General features: G+C 40.1%; 1 protein-coding gene across 1 annotated transcript; it reads right to left on the bottom strand.

Moving 5' to 3' along the window:
• Positions 1-1,349: 1,349 nt before the first annotated feature.
• LOC119898985 (uncharacterized protein C4orf54 homolog) lies at positions 1,350-14,532 on the bottom strand. Its single transcript, XM_038713340.1, has 2 exons — positions 10,009-14,532; positions 1,350-6,111 (listed from the first exon to the last, which is right to left on the bottom strand). Exon 1 carries the CDS (start codon positions 14,407-14,409, stop codon positions 10,033-10,035), a length of 4,377 nt encoding a protein of 1,458 aa, XP_038569268.1. The 5' UTR covers positions 14,410-14,532; the 3' UTR covers positions 1,350-6,111; positions 10,009-10,032.
• Positions 14,533-18,246: the final 3,714 nt, after the last annotated feature.

The raw sequence follows: 18,246 nt of genomic DNA, 5'->3' as shown, positions 1-18,246 counted from the left end.
TAACAAATGGATTTTGTCCAGTACCTTCATTTATGACCAAATGCTAAACAAATACATTCCCATTCTTGCACTTTGAGTTAATTACCAAAAGTAAGCATGCTAACATGCTAAACTAAGTTGATGAACACGGTAAATATTATATCTGCTGTACATTAGCCTTAGCCTTAGAAATCAGTGATCCCAGTGTAGAAAATCTTTCCTCCTGGTGGTTTCGAATGCGAATTTAATTGTCTGGCAATCAGATCTTTTCAAGATGGCAAACTCCTAAATTTGAACCTGTATATATTACACCAGATTATTCCATGCTGTCAAGGTTGTGTGCAAGTTAGCATTGTTGTTAGCTGCACTGTTTTAACTAAAGCAACTGCCTTAATTTGTTTGCAGTAAGTCCAAGGAGACAAAATGTACCTCAGAGGCTTAAATGTAACACACACTTGTTGATCCAGGTGAGGCAATAAATCTTGACTTTTCTTGTGTCACAGCTGTGACATTAGAGCCCCTCCTGGCATCTAAATACAACAACTGGGCCTTAATGTAGATTCTTTAGAAACCACTGAGAGCAGCTGGGGGCAAACCAGTGTCTGCCAGTCTTGCTGCATCCATGGCAACCAAGTAAACACAGTAGCAAACTGTCAGGTTGAACTTAAGCCTCGGGTGATGTTTCAGTGTCACCAGAAAGCTAACCTTGCACGCTGGCAGATGCCAAATGAGTACTTCTGTTGGCATAAATCTGTTCGATTCCCGTTGACCCTTGTCATTTAATTTTTTTTTTGTAGGTTTAAAACTTTATCATATATCAAACTGCAGGCGGCCAAGATAATCAGGTCAGAGAGATAGAGGGAAATAAAAGGCAAATTTTGACCTTATTTGCATTTTATTTCCCTCTATCTCTCGGACCTGATTATCACAGGATGTAGGAATAAAAATGTGTTCAGAAACAATCAAAAAGTCTAAATCAGAGTATACAAAAATGTTTGAGGAAGAACATCAACCGGTATATGAGTAGTGTGGAACATAATAAAAATATAGGTCATTGCTGCCAGGCTTTTTTCTTTACAAATTAATTAATTTATTGACTATTTTGATAGCTAATAAATCACCATTTATTAAGGGTTTATAATTTGCAACTTCAATGGCGTTATTGATTATTCATAAATCATTTATTAATGCTAAAAACTACTTTGGGGTTGCCATGATGTAAAAAAAAAAAAAAAAACTTGACCAGCCAAAGCTGATTTTTGCAACATGCATCCAAAAAGTGTTCTTATTAGTGGCTTATAACCGATTTTTCAGACATTAATAAATGCTTTTTAATCAGTAATAAAACCATGAGTTACAACTTATAAACCCTTACATTACATTACCTTATTAGAAAGTATACCTCTTTTTACTATTCTTTACAAGTCTGACATCCCTGCGTCTGTAACCCAAACAAAAAAGTGATTTGTTGACATATTTACTTTGCAATTTCTCTAACAAAGAGTTCATCTGGGTTTTGTCACATTAGATATAGACAAATTCATGGACAGAAACACTTTCAGTAGCTTGTGTTTTGAATTTATTGCAAACATGTATGTCGCCTTTTCAGTCTATGTTACACTCATTCATCATATTCATTACTTTCAAATTTGTGCAAACACATCACTCACATCTCCTTTCCAGGTATCTCTCTGCTGTCATCCTGACCTCTGTCTTTTTCTGTGGCAGCCACGCAACACAGTTTACATCATGTATAAAACATTTACAATGCCACTGTATAACTGTCCAGCCATTAAGGCATTTCTTTCAAATATATGCCTTTTTCTTTGAACATTCAAATATGCACTTATCTCAAACCATCTCACCTTCGGTTAACCCTCTCTCTTTGTACAAAAGCAGGCTTTGATACAGTAAGTTTCCACTGTTTTACCTCAAAGTCAGCAGGTTTGTTGTTTCAAAACAAATGATATTGTCTATGTTGCAGTGTATTTTTGGGCTAAATTCACCAGAAACAATTAACAATGTTTCCTTTTACAATTAACCAAGTTCATATAGAGCTCCTGCTATCACCAATGTTTACAGCCATTCATCGCTGTCAGTGACAATAGTGACAATCCAAGTGCATTAAGTACATTATTATTCACAGATTAAGGTCATGTAAGAAACTAATAAAATGCATGTGGGAGAAAGGTTTTTATCAGTGTAATTTTTATGACAACATTAGAATAGCTACTTTACAGGGGCTTACACATTATATTTCTTATTTATATTAGTCTTTCAAATGATATCAAAGTGCTTTAATGAACAACTTGCTGATGAAATACTTTGGCAGGAGGTAGCATATCATATCTTGCCATTTTGACTTGCTTTGGTAGTTTTCTCTGGATACTTTTTTAAAAAGTAATTTGTATACAACAGATTTATAATTTCTAAATAAATAACTTTTATAGTTTTACTTGTATTGTTCTCAACTGCCTCAGGGGCACATTAATTTAAAATTATAATTAAAATACTATGTTAAGAAGTACAATGTCTCATGAATTAAAAGTACAAATTACATTTCACCTCAAAATGCATTAAATGTTCTAACATCAAGTCGCTCTAAAGAGCAAACCATGTTCAAGCTACTGCATAGTCAACAACAAGTCTTGCAAATCACTGCATTATTTCATATCACTTATAATGAATTCAACTCATAGGGCAATTTATATAAAGTCTGTTTTCACAGAGGCATAATAACATGTATTTTACAGAAGGAAGGTACATAGACTGACCAGCAGCTCCAAATACCTTTAAAATGTGTTTAGATTTGAAACATGCTAAAAATAGCAATCTACAGTTGTATTAATTCTACACATTGACTCATGACGTCCCCACTGCGTATTCAAAAGGAAACAGAAAAAAGAAAATAACCTCACAGCTTCTCTGTACAGAAAGCAATTAAAACAATATTGTTTTATATAATATAATATAATATATTTTATTATACTAGGGTGGATGTCATCCGTCATATGAACCTAAATTCATACACATTCAAAGAGTTTAAGGCATTTAAACAAGAGAAACTGAGGTTGCTGTGTGTAAAGTGTGAAGACACAACCTAAACATGTACAGTCAGTGTGCTCTTGTCTAGAGTGAAGTAACATGACTCCTTGCTATACGCTCACAGATTGCTGAAATGCCATACATAACACACAGACTCATTCAGAGGCACACACACAAACTCCCATCTCGTTACACAAAAATGTAAAATAAACCAACATGAATAGAGGAAGTTATCCCCTAAATGTCTCAGCTGGCTTTGACTTGTTAGGCCCAACACTACTCAGGAAATACTGTCCTAAGTACATTGTTAAACCAGAGTCCCAGCTCCGCTTCATCTTTTCAACACACTTAGTGTGTTTGTCTTTTCTTTGCAATGTAACATGTGAGGAGTGTTTTAAAATATAAACATACACCACTTCATACAGCATATCAGTTATGCATGTATTAGTAGCATTTTGTGAGTCATGACACAGAGGTCATACATACTTCAAGTAGAACATGAGCCACCGACTCCTAAAAAAACATGGAAATGTTATTGTGAATGTGGAAAATTTTGTGCTGGAGTGTTGTAATATGATGCAATGTCAGATATTTTGAATTTACTTGGGGCATCTTTAATGTATATTATTTTCAAATACAGTAACTTTAATTCCTCTTCTGACTGAAGTTACTGGAAAAAAAAAATGGGATGATTCAACATTACCCCTTAAATTGGGGGAGTTTGTTTTCAATTCCGTGCAGACAAATGGTCCCTGTCCCCAGAAAATGTGTAAAATACACACAACAGGTTGTATTCATCCTAAGTAATCATCTTGAATTAAAGCAAAACTGCATAATTTTTTATTAACAACGGCCACTGAGACCAAAAGCAGCAGTTACAGGATAATGACACATTGATTGCTCTTACATTTCCCAAGATATTAAAGATGGAACTGTTCTATTAATTGATTTACAGACATTCCTCCATCCATTTCCTAATTTCCCCTGCTGATCTGGGTCTGGGTCAGGTAGGCAAAGCAAGGTAGCCCATATGTCCTTCTTCCTCGCCACATCCTTCATCTTTTCCTGGAGGATTCATGAGACCAGGCCAGTTGGGATATGTAAGCCCTCCAGCGTTTTCTGGGTCTTCCCTGTGGTCTCCTCCCGGTTAGATGGGCTGGACTACCTCCACAGGAAGGCATCCAGAAGGCATCCAAATCAGTTGCCAAAACCACCATGGCTCACTCCTTTCAATACAAAAGCGCAGCAGCTCTATTGCGAGGTCTATCTGGATGTCTGAGCTGGCCACAAACCATCCCAGTGCACACTGGAAGTCACAGTCTGATAAAGCCACAAGAACCACATCAGCCACAAAAAGCAGAGATGCAATCCCGAGGCAACCAAACAGACACTCTACACATCTCAGCTGGGCCTAAAAATAAATACATAAACGGGAATTGGTGACAAGGCATAAATCTAACGTAGCCCAATGCCCCTGAGAACAAGCTTGACTTCATGCTGAGAATGTGGACACAGCTCTCACTCTGGTTATACAAGGACTGAATAGCTCTTAATAATGGCCTCAGTTCCGCATTCTGCCGCAGTACCCAACACAAGGTACAGTACCCCAGGGGAAATAGTCACAAGCCTGGTCCAGATCTACAAAACACAAGTAGACTGGATGGGCAGTCTCCCATGACCCCTCCAGTATCCTTGCAAGAGTAAAGAGTTAGTTCACTGTTCCATGACCAGGACAGAGTGCCTTGGTCGAAGTTTTCCCAGGAAGGTTAAGCAATGTGATACCCTAATAGCCCTAATAGTTGGCGCACACCCTCCTTTTTAAAAATGGTAATCACCACCCTGGTCTGCCAGTCCCCTGGCACTGTCCCTGACCCTCACATGATATTGAGTCGGTGTGTCAACCAAGACAGCCCCACAATGTCCAGAGTCTTCAGCATCTTTGGGTGAATCTCATCCATCTCATCTGGCCTCCTTGTACCTGCTGCTTCAGGAATCCTCCAGGACAAACAAGCAATGAAAGGACCCCTTTGTTAGTTTGATTGCCACTACTGTCAACCACCAGTGCTGATGCAACAAGCACAGGTGCCCATCTGGCCAAAACTCTGAGCAGTCGCTTCTGCAATGGATGTTTTGAACATGGCCCACTCTGATTCAATGTGCCAAGCTTCCCCCAGCATGCAGGAAAAATTATCTGGAAGTGTTAGTTTCACCGATGTCTCTTTAATAATGGTGGTCTTTGGGGAGACTGCTTTTGGGCTGTAAGGGTTTTTTGTTGTTGTTGCGGCTTGGCTGACTCTCTTGAGCTTGCGTCCATAGTCAGAATAAGTGTAATGGGATCACACGCAGGAAACCACAAACATGTCTCCTGCTGAGATATGTTGTGTATCTTCTTATTCTATCTTTCATAAAACCCTTGAAACGTTTATCTGTGAAATCCTAAAACGGAGTGTAACAGTTGCACAACTAGGGACAAAATGTCAGCAAACTGAGTCAGTAATGTCAGTTACACAGTAATATCTATCAAGTTTGCTTACATTAGCTTACATGGTCATACCAAACCAAGAATGGTTGTAGCAGCAAGAGTGTATTGAATTCATCAAGGTTGTGTTTTATGGCTTATGAGTTTAACTTTTCATTTATAAAAGGAAGATGTGTTTTTTCCTTTCAAAAGTTTTGTAGTCTCGCTTTAAAGACATGGTAATAAAGTAGTGGGCTGGCCTATAGTGTAGCAGTAACTGTAACAGAAGACCTGCTTTGTTTCCTTTTGAATAGACATGTTGCAGGGCCCAGAAAGCTTTTGAAGAGTTCTAGACAGCAGCTGAATGGAAAGTATTACAAAGCAGATTCATATAGCAATATGGCAGAGCATCAGCCAGAGGACATGGCTGAATGTGTTTACCCTACAAAGTGCTGCAATGCATACAGCTTACAGTAAGGTCTGCTGCAAGAATGAACAACACAACAGAATGGGGACTGAAATAGTTGTTGGTGAAAGTTGTCCTGCTGAGTAGATCACAGATAGGGTGGGGTGATGAGGGTGAAAACTGCACTTACAGTGAATGAAGGCAGATTCTTCACTGGAGGTGTCTAAAGGTGACAGAGAAGACATAAAACATGGATTAAACTCAGATAGAATCAAAGAAAAACAAGGTGAGGTGAAAACACAATTTAGTTTTTGTCCAGTGTATGATAGAAGTCGTTGTCCTACGCCTTTGTAACACTGTGACTTTTCAACCTGCACTTCCTGTTTCTGAACCAGCTGACCAGATTCAGCTGAATCACTGCCGGGGGCAAGCTACTCGATTTGTTTACGTAGGAGTGCTGCAGGTTGGCAGTGCTCTCCACCTCCTTCTTCCCGTTTAGGAAAAAGCAGAGGGGGAGGGGGCTATAAAAAGTTGACCCCATCTCAGCCCCGCAGACTCGCTTCCAAGCTGGAGCTGCAGCAGCATCTGATCTCTCCGAGCAGCTGTCCTCTTCCTGCATCAGCACAACAAATACTTTACATTGCCTGACCTTTTCCTCCTGCATCACTATCCCAGCCATGCCCCCCCTGTCCCTCTGCTGCCAACAACCCCACCAGTTACACACACTCACACACACACACACACACACACACACACACACACACACACACACACACACACACACACACACACACACTCTGTGTTCCTCTTCACACCACTACTCAACCCCATGCTAGGCCCCTGCCTGCCACGCACCCAGCTGACATGTATCCCTCATACCCATGCAGTTGTATTATTGCTCTGACACGTTAGCTGAGAGTTGAGTTGTGTATATGAGTGTATGAGAAATTGACAATACATTTGAAACTTTTTGGAAGAGTGGATTGTAGCATTTACCAGAAAGGGACTTACTCTATGTTTCTGCATTTCTGTATTTCTGGCCTGCCAGCTTGTCCATTTAGAAAAACGAATTTATAGAAAAAAACATTGCGAAGCAATATTAGTAAGGCTTCAGACAGATAGGGCCAACCTCTAAATAAAATTTAAAAAATAAAAAAAGCTTTATGATCCATTTTGACAAAAATAAATAAACATAAATCAGTCAATTGGTATTTCTGATTCTGACTGACTGATTTATTTTCTCCATTGCACTTTTATTTTAATGAAGTCTATTTACCTTCTTGTATATATTTTATTGTTGATGTAACGAGCTACCACATGCCATCAGAGCAGGGGCGTCCCTCTCTAACGAAAACTCATCTCTTCTGAGGAAAACTTCCTCTTATAACACCTCTAACTCAAAGTGTCGGCTGTAAAAAAGGTTTAACCTGGAACTTGAACTTACACACAAAACGTTACAGTGGAATACTAAATGCGGTGTGTTAGCTGAGCGTGAATGAATTTGTAAACCTAATGCTGAAAACAGGAACATATAATTTAGCACTTCTTGTGGCAGCTAAGAATTCTTTTGCTAAGAAGACTTTACTTGAGTTACTGAAGTAATATTTAAATGTACAGTAGGCCTACAAAATAGTCAAATGGCTATAACTTTATGTATGAAAAAAATTACATATTTGAAACAAGTGATAAATACTGAGACAATTATATGATATATGCAAATGGTTTTGCATTGCATGCTAACAAGCTGGCATTAAGCCCAAATCACAGCTGAGGCTGGCACACTGGAGGTGAAATTAAGCAAAGCCTGAAAAACTACAGCTTAGACTTTACTTCGACAACATAGAGATAAGCTTGACAAGTCTTCGATGAACCAAAGTGAGAACTAGTTCTGAAAATAAAATCTATACACTGGAAGGATAATGGAATATACCAATAACTGGTAGCATTTAAACTTTCTGGAAAGAGAAACTACTGCCTTACTGCATTTATTTTGTCAAAAAGGGGCAAATATACCACAACATTTCAGTTGTATCCATTTCCATACTGTAATAACTCGACTGTGGACTGATACTTGGTATAATAATGCTGTTAAAAAGACTGTTCCAATTCATTTAGCCGGGGGAGAAAGTTTCACAAAATGTCATGAACAAGGAACGAACACATTAAAGAACTGTAATGTTATCTGAGTAATTAAAGCATTTATAACACTGAATAAGAATAACTTGATGTAAGGTGTTACTGACTGGAATAGTTTCCTGTGACACTTTCCAACCCTGAGAATAAACCATGTAAACAAACTCGTCCCACACTATCAAAATAGCCCGACGATGTGTAATGCAGAGAAAGGGGAACTCACAGCTCAGTGGAGTCAGGTTACCTGTCATGAAGCTATACTGCATGTCTATTAACACTGACATGCCACTCCTCGAAGCAGCCAAGCTGGACCGCTGCTAAAATGCAAAAGTCATGTAAAAAGCACCTGTAGCACACCGAAATCTGTACGCAGGTTCACGTGACTGTGTGAATGTTATACTGATGTACAATGAGACCACATAGTTCTGCATCAACAACCTCAAAATATCAACTACATAAACCTCACCGCCACTTTAGGGCATGGGAGATTAAAGCATGCACTCATTGGTGTAATTTATGAGCTTTTTGTGTACAGCTTGCTGCACGAGCATGGTCTGTGAGAACTATGTATCTCAAAATTTTTATTTTTTTAACAATTAAAAGAAGCAGCCTTGTTCTTAGCTTCATGACAATGTTCTTTTTTTTTGTTGTGCATCCAGTGTTTTATGTTTTATTTTTAGAATTAAACAATGAGCAATTTTCTCAATTCCTTGAAATGGAATTTACTCATTTTATTTTAGTTTGACAAAATAATATTTGCCAAAGGTTCACTTAACCACATACTGGCATGCACCATCTGCTGATCAAGATCAATGAAAGGCAGATGAAAGTAAGAAAAATGTATTAAGTGGATCTTGAGTTAAGATTGTTTTGTTAAACTTCTTTTACTTAATTACTAATTGTTTCATTTCACTCCCCAAAAAATCTCAATACTTCAAAATGACCTAATTTGAAGCGATTTTCTTTAATTTTTGAATAGTATTGAACTGTCGAAAGGAATGCAAGAGTATCTGAGAGGTACATATATGCTGCTGTGCCACAGACAGGAGGATGTTTCATTACTCAGTTCAGATCAGTTTATGGGGGTTCTTTTGATTTAAATGAGTTAGTCTTGTTCTGCTAACGGGTGGCTGTGGCTCAGGGGATGGAGTGGTAAACCACCTATCAAGTGGTTGGTGGCTCCTCCAGTCTGCATGTCGATGTATCCTTGGTACTAAAGATACTGAACCCCAAATTGCTCCTGATGGCTGTTCCATCGGTGTGTTGTTGTGTATGAATTTGAATTTCTGTTTCTGATGGCAGTCAGCCTCTGTCATTCAGTGTATGAATGTGTGAAAGTGCTTTGAGTGGTTGGAAAGACAAAAAAGGTGCTTTACAAGTACAGAACATTTATAGTTTGGGTGAAAGCTTACTTGGTTTGTAGAGTGTACGAATAATGAAATGAAAAGAACAGGGTGCTGCATCTGTTCTTTTATGGTTTTGTTATGGTTATGTCCAACTAAGTCGGAGTTGTCTTGAAATGAGGCTACTTTTTAAGTTATGCTTTCCATGCATGTAAAGGTGTTTTTACTTGAGAAATATGTTAAGAAATATTTAAACTGGGTATTATTTAAATTTTAATTGAGCAACAATAGACACGCACCTAGTACTTTTTCCACTTCTCTATGCTTTATGGTGAACATGACTGAACTAAACTAAACTGCACAGTTGTATCTACAATTTAACCTTTAGGTTTAACATTGGATGGATTCAGTAAAGTTGACAGTAAGCTTGTGTGCAACATTTAAAATTGATTATTTTGTCTGGTTTCAGTCAAATGTTAAATAGATATATAGCATATTTACATTCACTTTCAGACACATAATATGTCTGAAGAGCAGCAGTGAAGACATAACTTCGTGTTCTTAATCAGGTTAGAGTGGATTTGGGGAAGGTGTGTTTCTCACAGAAGCTGCCTCTCTAAGTGAACATGTGGAATATAACTTACATGTATGATGAGATGTTTCCTTGGTCACCGATGCTCCACCACAAAGCTCATTGTTGTCCCATCAAAGGAGGGTGGGGCAATGATTCTTGGACCTTGTTGCGTTGTGATGCTGATGACTGGCTTCCTGTTTGAGCTTGCTGCACCTCCTCTGGCGGTCACATGTCCCAAGCTCACAGGTAGCTGAAGTGGCCCTTGTGGGGTCTCACCTGTTGCACTGTAATACACACTCTCTGTGCCTGCTGCGTCAGTTTCTGGTTTAGGGCTTCTGGCATTTTTTACCCTTTCTCCACCTGCATCCTTAGAGTGACACGGTGACTGTGGCAACAGCGCCTGGGCTGGCAGAGTGGGCGAGGGGACGTAACCCGGATAGATCATGTAGGTGGGTGCGTATGCTGCTGGGCTCAGTGTGAGGGGGGACAGAGACAGAGGCACAGGGGTGACAGGCGTGACAGGTGCAGGACAATGGGGCATGGGTATATCCACATACTGGCCTGTCTCAGGGTCAAAGAGTCTCTTTGTGGTGGCCTGTATGGGAGTGTCCACCAGGTAATAATGTCCTGTAGTGGGGTCTAAAAGCATCTTGCGCTGGGTTTGTGGGACTGTCTCTCCAGTAGAAGGTGTCGGTGACACAGCCGGGATAGAGGGAGAGAAACATAACATCTGCTGTGTTGCTTGAGGCCCCTTTGTTGCCCCCAAGCGATGGTAGATGCTTGAAGCTGGGTACTCCATGATTAACGAAGACCTTTTCTGCTCAGGTGTCATGCTGTGACCTGTTTGAATTTGGGTATCGTTTGACCTCACCTCCCTTGAAACAGGCTCTGGATTCAGCAGTTTGATTTCATTTGTATGCCCCAGCCCAGGTATGGTTAGATAGTTCTCAGAGTCTGCGCAGGCCTGTGCGGCAGAGGGATTAGTGGGAATGATTTTGACCTTTCCCTGCTCCACCTGGCTGTGCTTCGGGGGCTCTATTTTCACAGACAGTGGAGCCACCGGTGTCTTGTGGCTTTTCATAATCGATGATGTTTGCAGCGCAGAGCTTTGTGGAATAGGGTTACTACATGCTGAATTAATGCTGACATGTGCCTTATTGCCAACATGAAGGACACTTTTGTTTCTAAATGTTTTGCTTTGCTGTGATTGTGTTTTAAATGTGTCGTTGTTATACGGAATATGTATGATACTCTGAGCTCCTTTATCTTCCTGTTGTTTGCATGTGTCTGTGGTGTTTGTCTGAGACTGGGGAATCCTGTCAGTGTTTGTCATCTCCAGCTCCTCTGCTCCCTGCTCCTCGCTGGCAATAAGTGACAGCACATGACTGCCTGTGATTGGTTGTGGAGCTTGAGTTTTACGCTTCCATTCATTTCTATCAAAAACATAAAGCTGCTCCATTGTTTTGACCGCAGCTTTAAGCTTCTCTAACGCAGCCTGTTTTGGCACTCTAGGCTCATTTCTCCTTTCAGCTGGCTCACCCGCAAACTTTTCCTGCCTCTGTTTTGTCTGTTTGGTTTCAATATTTGAATGAATGTCTGAGTGGTCAGGGTGGAGCTGCTTGCATACAGGTGGTGCCCTGCTAGTTGTGCAATGTGACGGTGTATTTTCACTTTGAGATGTTTCAGATGGGATGCCTGCCTCTGCCTGTTTCTGTGACACCTCAGCTGTCTGTTGTTTAACATTTGTTTTTACAGAGTGACATTTAATGACAATAGGAGATGGTAATAAATGCTTAACTGGCTCCTTTGTGGCCTTTTCCTCAGGTTTATCAGCTGCTGTGGAACATTTACTGTCACTGTTATCCAAAGAAACAAAACGATATGAACTTTTGACCAATTTACGGACATCTCTGACATGATATATTGGTGTTTGAAACTTGCATTTGGTGTCTCTTATATCTCTAACAGTAAAGTTTGGAATTTTTTCTGAAGCAGACAAAATGTGGCATTTGGCATCACCTGCTCCCTTGAATGTGTTGACAGTGTTATAGCTTATTTTAGGGGTTAACAGGTTGGCAATATTTAGTGTACAGCCTTTATTTTCCTTCACACTTCTCAGGCATATTTTGATCTCAGGGGTTTTCCCCCCCATCTCGTTTTCTTCTTTGCCTACTATGTTTCCATTATTGCCTGTTTTGAACTCTTTTTCACATTTATGTGGGCCAGCAGGTGCGCCTGTGACAGGCGCACGGTTTGGCAAGTCTCCTGTAAAATCCTTCTCCCTTGAAAGGAGCTGGCAGCTTGGAACAAAAAGAAGTTTTGTCAGCATGCTGCTAGTGTCTAATATTTCTTTCGCTCGGTTCTGTGTGTCACTTTCAGATGTGGGTTCAGTCTCATTTTCAGGTTTTGGCTCATCTTTCAGTGAATTAAATGCACTAGTTTGACTGTGGCCAAGCTGTGCTTTAGGAGGCTCATGGTGTCCCTTTTCTGGATCACATGGTGCTGTATTGCTTTCCTGCTCCTCTGCAGGCTCACAGGAGTTGGGTCTGCTGCCCTCCAGGTGATGATCATCAGTAGAATTAACAGTGAGCCCTGAGCCTGATTCTGATGTCTGTCTTTGGAGGCCTCTTCTTTGACTCCTTTCTCTCGTCCCCTCTTGATCTTTGTATTGAAAACACGGGGAGAGTGCTGGGTATGTGTCACAAATTTCGCCCCTTTCCATTTTGCGCTCCTGTTCAAACTGCATCTTTTTTGAAATCACATTTTTCAACAGACTTGATGCAAAAACTGCCCTTTTGTGTGTATCCTCCGAACTATCTGTGTGATGACACTGCGTCTCACACCCTGACCTGGCCAACACAGTCCCAGTAACCTCATTGGATAGTGTTTTCTTGGAGCATTTTGGACGTCTGGTGCCTTCAGGCGCTTCAACATTACAGCGGAAATTCAGCGTGACTCCACGCTGCTTCGAATGAAGAGGGTGTTTCAGTTCAATCTTTTTGCTAGAAGAGGAAGATTGTTGAGAAGTTGTCTTCTTGTTCAGTGCGTAGGTTTTGGTATGTGGCTCTTTCATGTCAGTAATATACTTGTCATGCCTCTTATTGTCCACAATTTTATTCATTTCCAATGTTGCGCTGGAAGTCTTGTGCGCAATTACACTCCGTTCTCTCCCCCGCGATATGTTTCCATAATTCCAGTCCACATACGCTGACCATTTATTTAGCCCATATTCCGACACCGAGGACTCACTAGAGGTGCTAAGATTAATTGCATCAAAGTATGGACATGCCAAGCTCCGGAAAGACTTGGCGGTTAAATTACGCACCTCTTTATCAGCGTCGTCCAGCTCACTGATGGAACTGGACGCTCCGCTGGAATACTCATTAATATCTTTCCGTCTTAGTTTGGTTGCAAGGTGCTGACGGCCCGGAGCAGGGATGAAATATTGGGCTCTATCGCACAAGGGCCCCGCTCTGGCGCCAGAGCTCACAAAAGAGAAATGGCTCCTGTCTCTGAAGTGTTTTGTGTACCCACAGGTGCTGTTGTCAAAGATGTTGACGGGTTCGTTCACCGCCCTGGAGGATGTTTTTATTGATAACTGAATTTTCCCCGCATTAGCGTCTCCGCTTTGGTTTTTGCACACGCTTTCATCTGAGCTTGCGCATTTGTCTGAGTCACAAAGATCACTGTCATCCTGTTCGGTGCTGACAACTGCTCCACCAAGATTAGACTGAATTTTCGCCTGGCTCCTGCCCTCCAGTCTCAAAGTCCCCTCCTGCGTCTCGTCACTTTCGAAAGACGCGTAATCCACAAAGGAATAAACCAGGTTGTTGTCTTCAAAATCCCAACAGGTCCCTCGCCCCAGGTCGTAATCTACGTCGTGGTCGAGCTCGGTTAGCTGGATTTCATGCGTTGTGATATAGTGAGACTCGTCCTCCACGGTGTCCGAGCCGTAGTGGTCGGACAGCACCGCGCTGGCACCATCATCAGACTCCGTCTTGCTGTTCAGATACATGTCCGTGTACTGGAGCTCATCACTCTCACTGCACACATGCTCACTGCAGTCACTCGGGTCGAGCTCGGCCTGGCGCTGCTTTTCAGTCTCCGGGTCCTGGTCGGTGTTAAGTTTGGTCGGAGTTTCCAAAGGAGGCCCACGCGAAACGGGCCCGTCCTCTACCTGCTCTTCAACAAAGTCCTCTGAAATGATTTTACCCTCATTGTCATGCTCCTCTTGCTTCGAACTGTCGCACTTCTTAACAGACAGCTGACTTCCCTCGCCAGTGAAAGTCACTTTCACTGTTTTGGCGCCGTCCGGTTTCATGTCCAGGTCCACATAGTTGGACTCGTCGCTTTTTGTCTCGGTGGCGTGGCCCTTACTGTCCATCTTGTCCTTATGCTTGTCCTCAGGGAGCAGCTTCCTGTGAAGTCCGGTGTCATCTCGGTAAGTGAGAGTTTCCTCCGCTGCTTCCATTTAGACCGGTCTTACCGTCAGGTGGTCCTCGTTTACGATGTTATCCCAACACAGGACGGAAAACTCTGCGGGCAGGAGGGACTGGAGGACGGAGAGCGAGGAGGGTGTGTGGAGGAGAGAGAGAGAGAGAGAGAGAGAGAGAGAGGGGGGGGGGGGGATGGGGGGAGTCCCAAGGAAAATCCCACGATGGTTTCTCTCTGATGTGAAGTGTGGAAATGCTGTAGCATTTTCAATGGTTTACAATGTGACTTTGTAGCCTAGAAGAGGCACGTGGCCTTATGAAACTAACCTCCGAGAAGCGCCTATGTTCAGCACCTTTCCGGGAAGAACAGCTCCCCTCCGTAAGTCTTTCAAAATTTCTTAAGCACAATGACTGAGACAATGTTGCATTTTTCCACAACATTACAGTAAGTGCCATTTAACTTACATAACTTTATATAAGGCACTTGTGAATAGGCAACCCAGCAGAAGCGACAAACAATCTGTGAATAAACTGCTGAATCTGGTAATAGGGATAGACGAAGATTTTATTTAAGCAGCAATACCACAGTGTAAAATCTACTCGGTTACAAGCAAAAGTACAGAAGAGTTAGCATCAAACTTTACTTAAAGTAACAAAAGTAAAAGCAGTCATTATGCATAATGGCCAATTTTTCAATCACTTTAATGTTGCAGCTCATAAAGATGGGGATAAGTAATAAATAATATACTGCTGGGCAGCATGATAACATATCATAATTTATCAGTTGATTTAAATATGTTGTGTTATTAATCAGAATCTGGAAAGTAATTAAAGGTATCAAATAAATGTAGTGAAAAAATTACTAATAATAGTAATAATAATACATAAGTATAAAGTTGCACAAAATGGAAACACTCAAGTAAAGTACAAGTATTATATATAGTAGGCCTATTTGAGTAAATGTACTTAGTTACTTTCCAGTAGGGCTGGACGATAGGGCCAAAAATGTTGTCATGATAAACAGTTTTCATATCTTTCGATATTGATAATTATCACGATAAGTATCAAATCATTATTTCTTTCAAGTTTAAAGGCTGAATTTTGCACCTGAGTGAAAGTTGAAGAAACCTGATGGTTAATTGTGGTTTAAACTCTTCTTTATGGTCAACACTTGATGCCAAACAGTCAATCACTTCACAATCTGAGGTAGAACATTCAAAACAATTATGATAAAATCTTTGTCAACAAATATGCATGAGTAAAATTAAGTAAGCGATTTTCATTCCTATTTCCTCAACAAAATAAACATCTTAATAAACAAAAATTAAGTCCTAATTTGTTTATGATTCAAGTGAATAAAATCAAACGTTTATTTAATATTTATTAAACATTTGTTATGTTGTTATTTAAAATACAATATTGCGATATTTATTGTTATTATTTTATTGTCCAGCCCTATTTCCACAATGTGGTATGAGAAGAGTTCGGCTGGCCCTAGGACATTTGACTGTATGTGCACAGTCCCTTTAACATTTGACTGCCTTGACCTCAGCAATAAAAAGGGATATTGGACAGAGTGTTGCTCTGCACAGTATTAAATGCTGTGGTGATTGCTCTGAATGTTAGTAGAGTTGTAACAGTGTTTCAGAAAGTGTACAAAAGCAATTGAACTTAAGCAAACTAATGTTATTCAGATACTGCGTAATATTAATTGTTGTATAGGGAAGTTATGTTTTTCTTATTAAAAATGAAGGTAAAAATAGATATAATCCGTAAAATGACAACTTTACTGTAAAGACTGGTAAGAATAAGAAGTGTAACCAACACAAGAAGATACTCAGTTAAGAGAAGTTATGTAAATTCTCTTTTAACCTAAAGTACAGTGTTGTGCTTTGTAAGGATTTTTAATCAATAACTTGTTTAATTTATTATGCCACATGAAGTCATCAGAAATTCAAGTTGGAATGAAATCATTCCTTTTGAAGTGTAATAAAAATGTCCTTGTTTCGCAGGGATCATGAAATAGACCAATCTGTACTCCACACGGTTTTACAGCAGAAAACTACCTCTACTTATACGTATATTGTGGCTTTAGTCATATCAGAATTTGAAGAATAAGAATCAACTGTATTGGCCAAATATACTGAAACATAATAAACTTTACTCCTTTTCTCAGTAGCTTTAAGTATATAAGTACACAGTGCCATGGATATATGTGAAGAACTATACACATAAACATAAACAAAGACAACAAAGACAACAAAGACAAGTCAATATAAACATAAAGGTATAACAACAAGTGGACAAACACAGTATCGAGGTCAAATTGTTACTGTATATACACGGCCGTGGTCTAGTGATGTACTAATGTACTAAGCTACTTAATATCGGCACTAATAATATTTATGGATGTGAGAATGCCATCAGTGCTCTGACCTCTCACTGAAACAGCTGCCTTTCCTTGATGAAGAAAAATATTCCCCACCAGCTGATGCCAGTGAGCTGAAAGAATTTACTATAAGATCATCCATTCATTTGTAGATGTAATGTAAATATTATCTGTTATTCCCACCCCTACCACTGGGCCATGTAGTCCTCATGGGAGTTTGAAGTAAACTAAGGATGGGTGTTTCATAATAACGTTTGCTATCAGGGACAATGCTGAATAATGCTATCTTTCATAGTAATGTTCTAGTTATTAGAGCTCTGTCTAAGTGTTGAAGACACGTGTTGTTTCTGGACAGGGCCCCAGGTTGGTGGTATGCAGCAGGGAGGGGTGGGCCAACAGTTGCTCCATGTGGAGGGCATGCTGACAGCAATATCAAGGACAGAGGCCACTGGTTTAAAGCCTTTGTCACCCTCAAATCCCGCTTTTATCCAAGGTGTCATTAATGTGTTGTAGCATCTTGGATCAGTTTTGTATTTTTTGAGCAGTGGTAGAAACAAATCCAGAACATTTACTGAATTAATTTGAAGGCTACACTTTACATAAAAACATGTCAGTGGTTTGTAACCTTTTTTGCTTCTGGCTCCGTACAAAATAGCAGTGTCTTGTTGGGGCTCCTTGTCCTGTTTCGGAAGTATGAGTTATTAGCAGTTCCACCAAAGAGACATTTCCCCTCTAAATGTGATTTGAATTATTTTTCAGGGCATACAATTATCCGGTATTTCACAGAAAAGTGAAAACAAATATACATTTGTGTTGTGCAACTTTGTTTTTTTTTCCATCTCTCCTCTCCCATTAATCATCTCACAACTTCTCAGATTTACCTTTTGATCCTTTGGAGGAGCCCGACACTTAGGTTGGGAACCACTGAGCTAAAATACTCAGCTGTACATGATGTAGTTAAAAATGCTGCATACATGTTGATGCATCACTAATAACAATGTAATAATATATATAATTCAGGCAGTTTGATTGTGATACTTTGAGTAAATTTTGTTGATAATACTTTACTCAACTCTGAGTTTAATCCAGGATTTAGTAATTTATTTAAATTTTTAATTTATTTATTTTGTAATGGAGTATTATTACATTAGTGTTACATTTACTTAGGATCTCGATACTTCTTCCAGTACATTTGCCTTAGAGGTGAAGCCTCCTCTCTGCCAAACAAAGACAAACAGTGGTAAACTACTAAAGGTCATGACTCAACCTTTAGATTCAGATAGCTATTAAAGAATTGATTTCCTCTTTCTGTGCCAAAACTCTCTCTGTCTCACACACACACACACACACACACACACACACACACACACACACACACACACACACACACACACACACACACACACATATTTCCTTCCCTTTCAGGGACATTGCATAGACTTGCATTCATTTCCTGGAGACTTACCCTACCCCTACCCCTAACCAC

The sequence above is a fragment of the Micropterus salmoides genome, unplaced genomic scaffold (assembly GCF_014851395.1).
Source record: "Micropterus salmoides isolate LMB-PRFRI ecotype aquatic unplaced genomic scaffold, ASM1485139v1 Ms_hic_scaffold_12, whole genome shotgun sequence".
In the NCBI taxonomy this organism is placed as follows: domain Eukaryota; kingdom Metazoa; phylum Chordata; class Actinopteri; order Centrarchiformes; family Centrarchidae; genus Micropterus; species Micropterus salmoides.
This window is presented reverse-complemented; position numbering and strand designations above follow the sequence as displayed.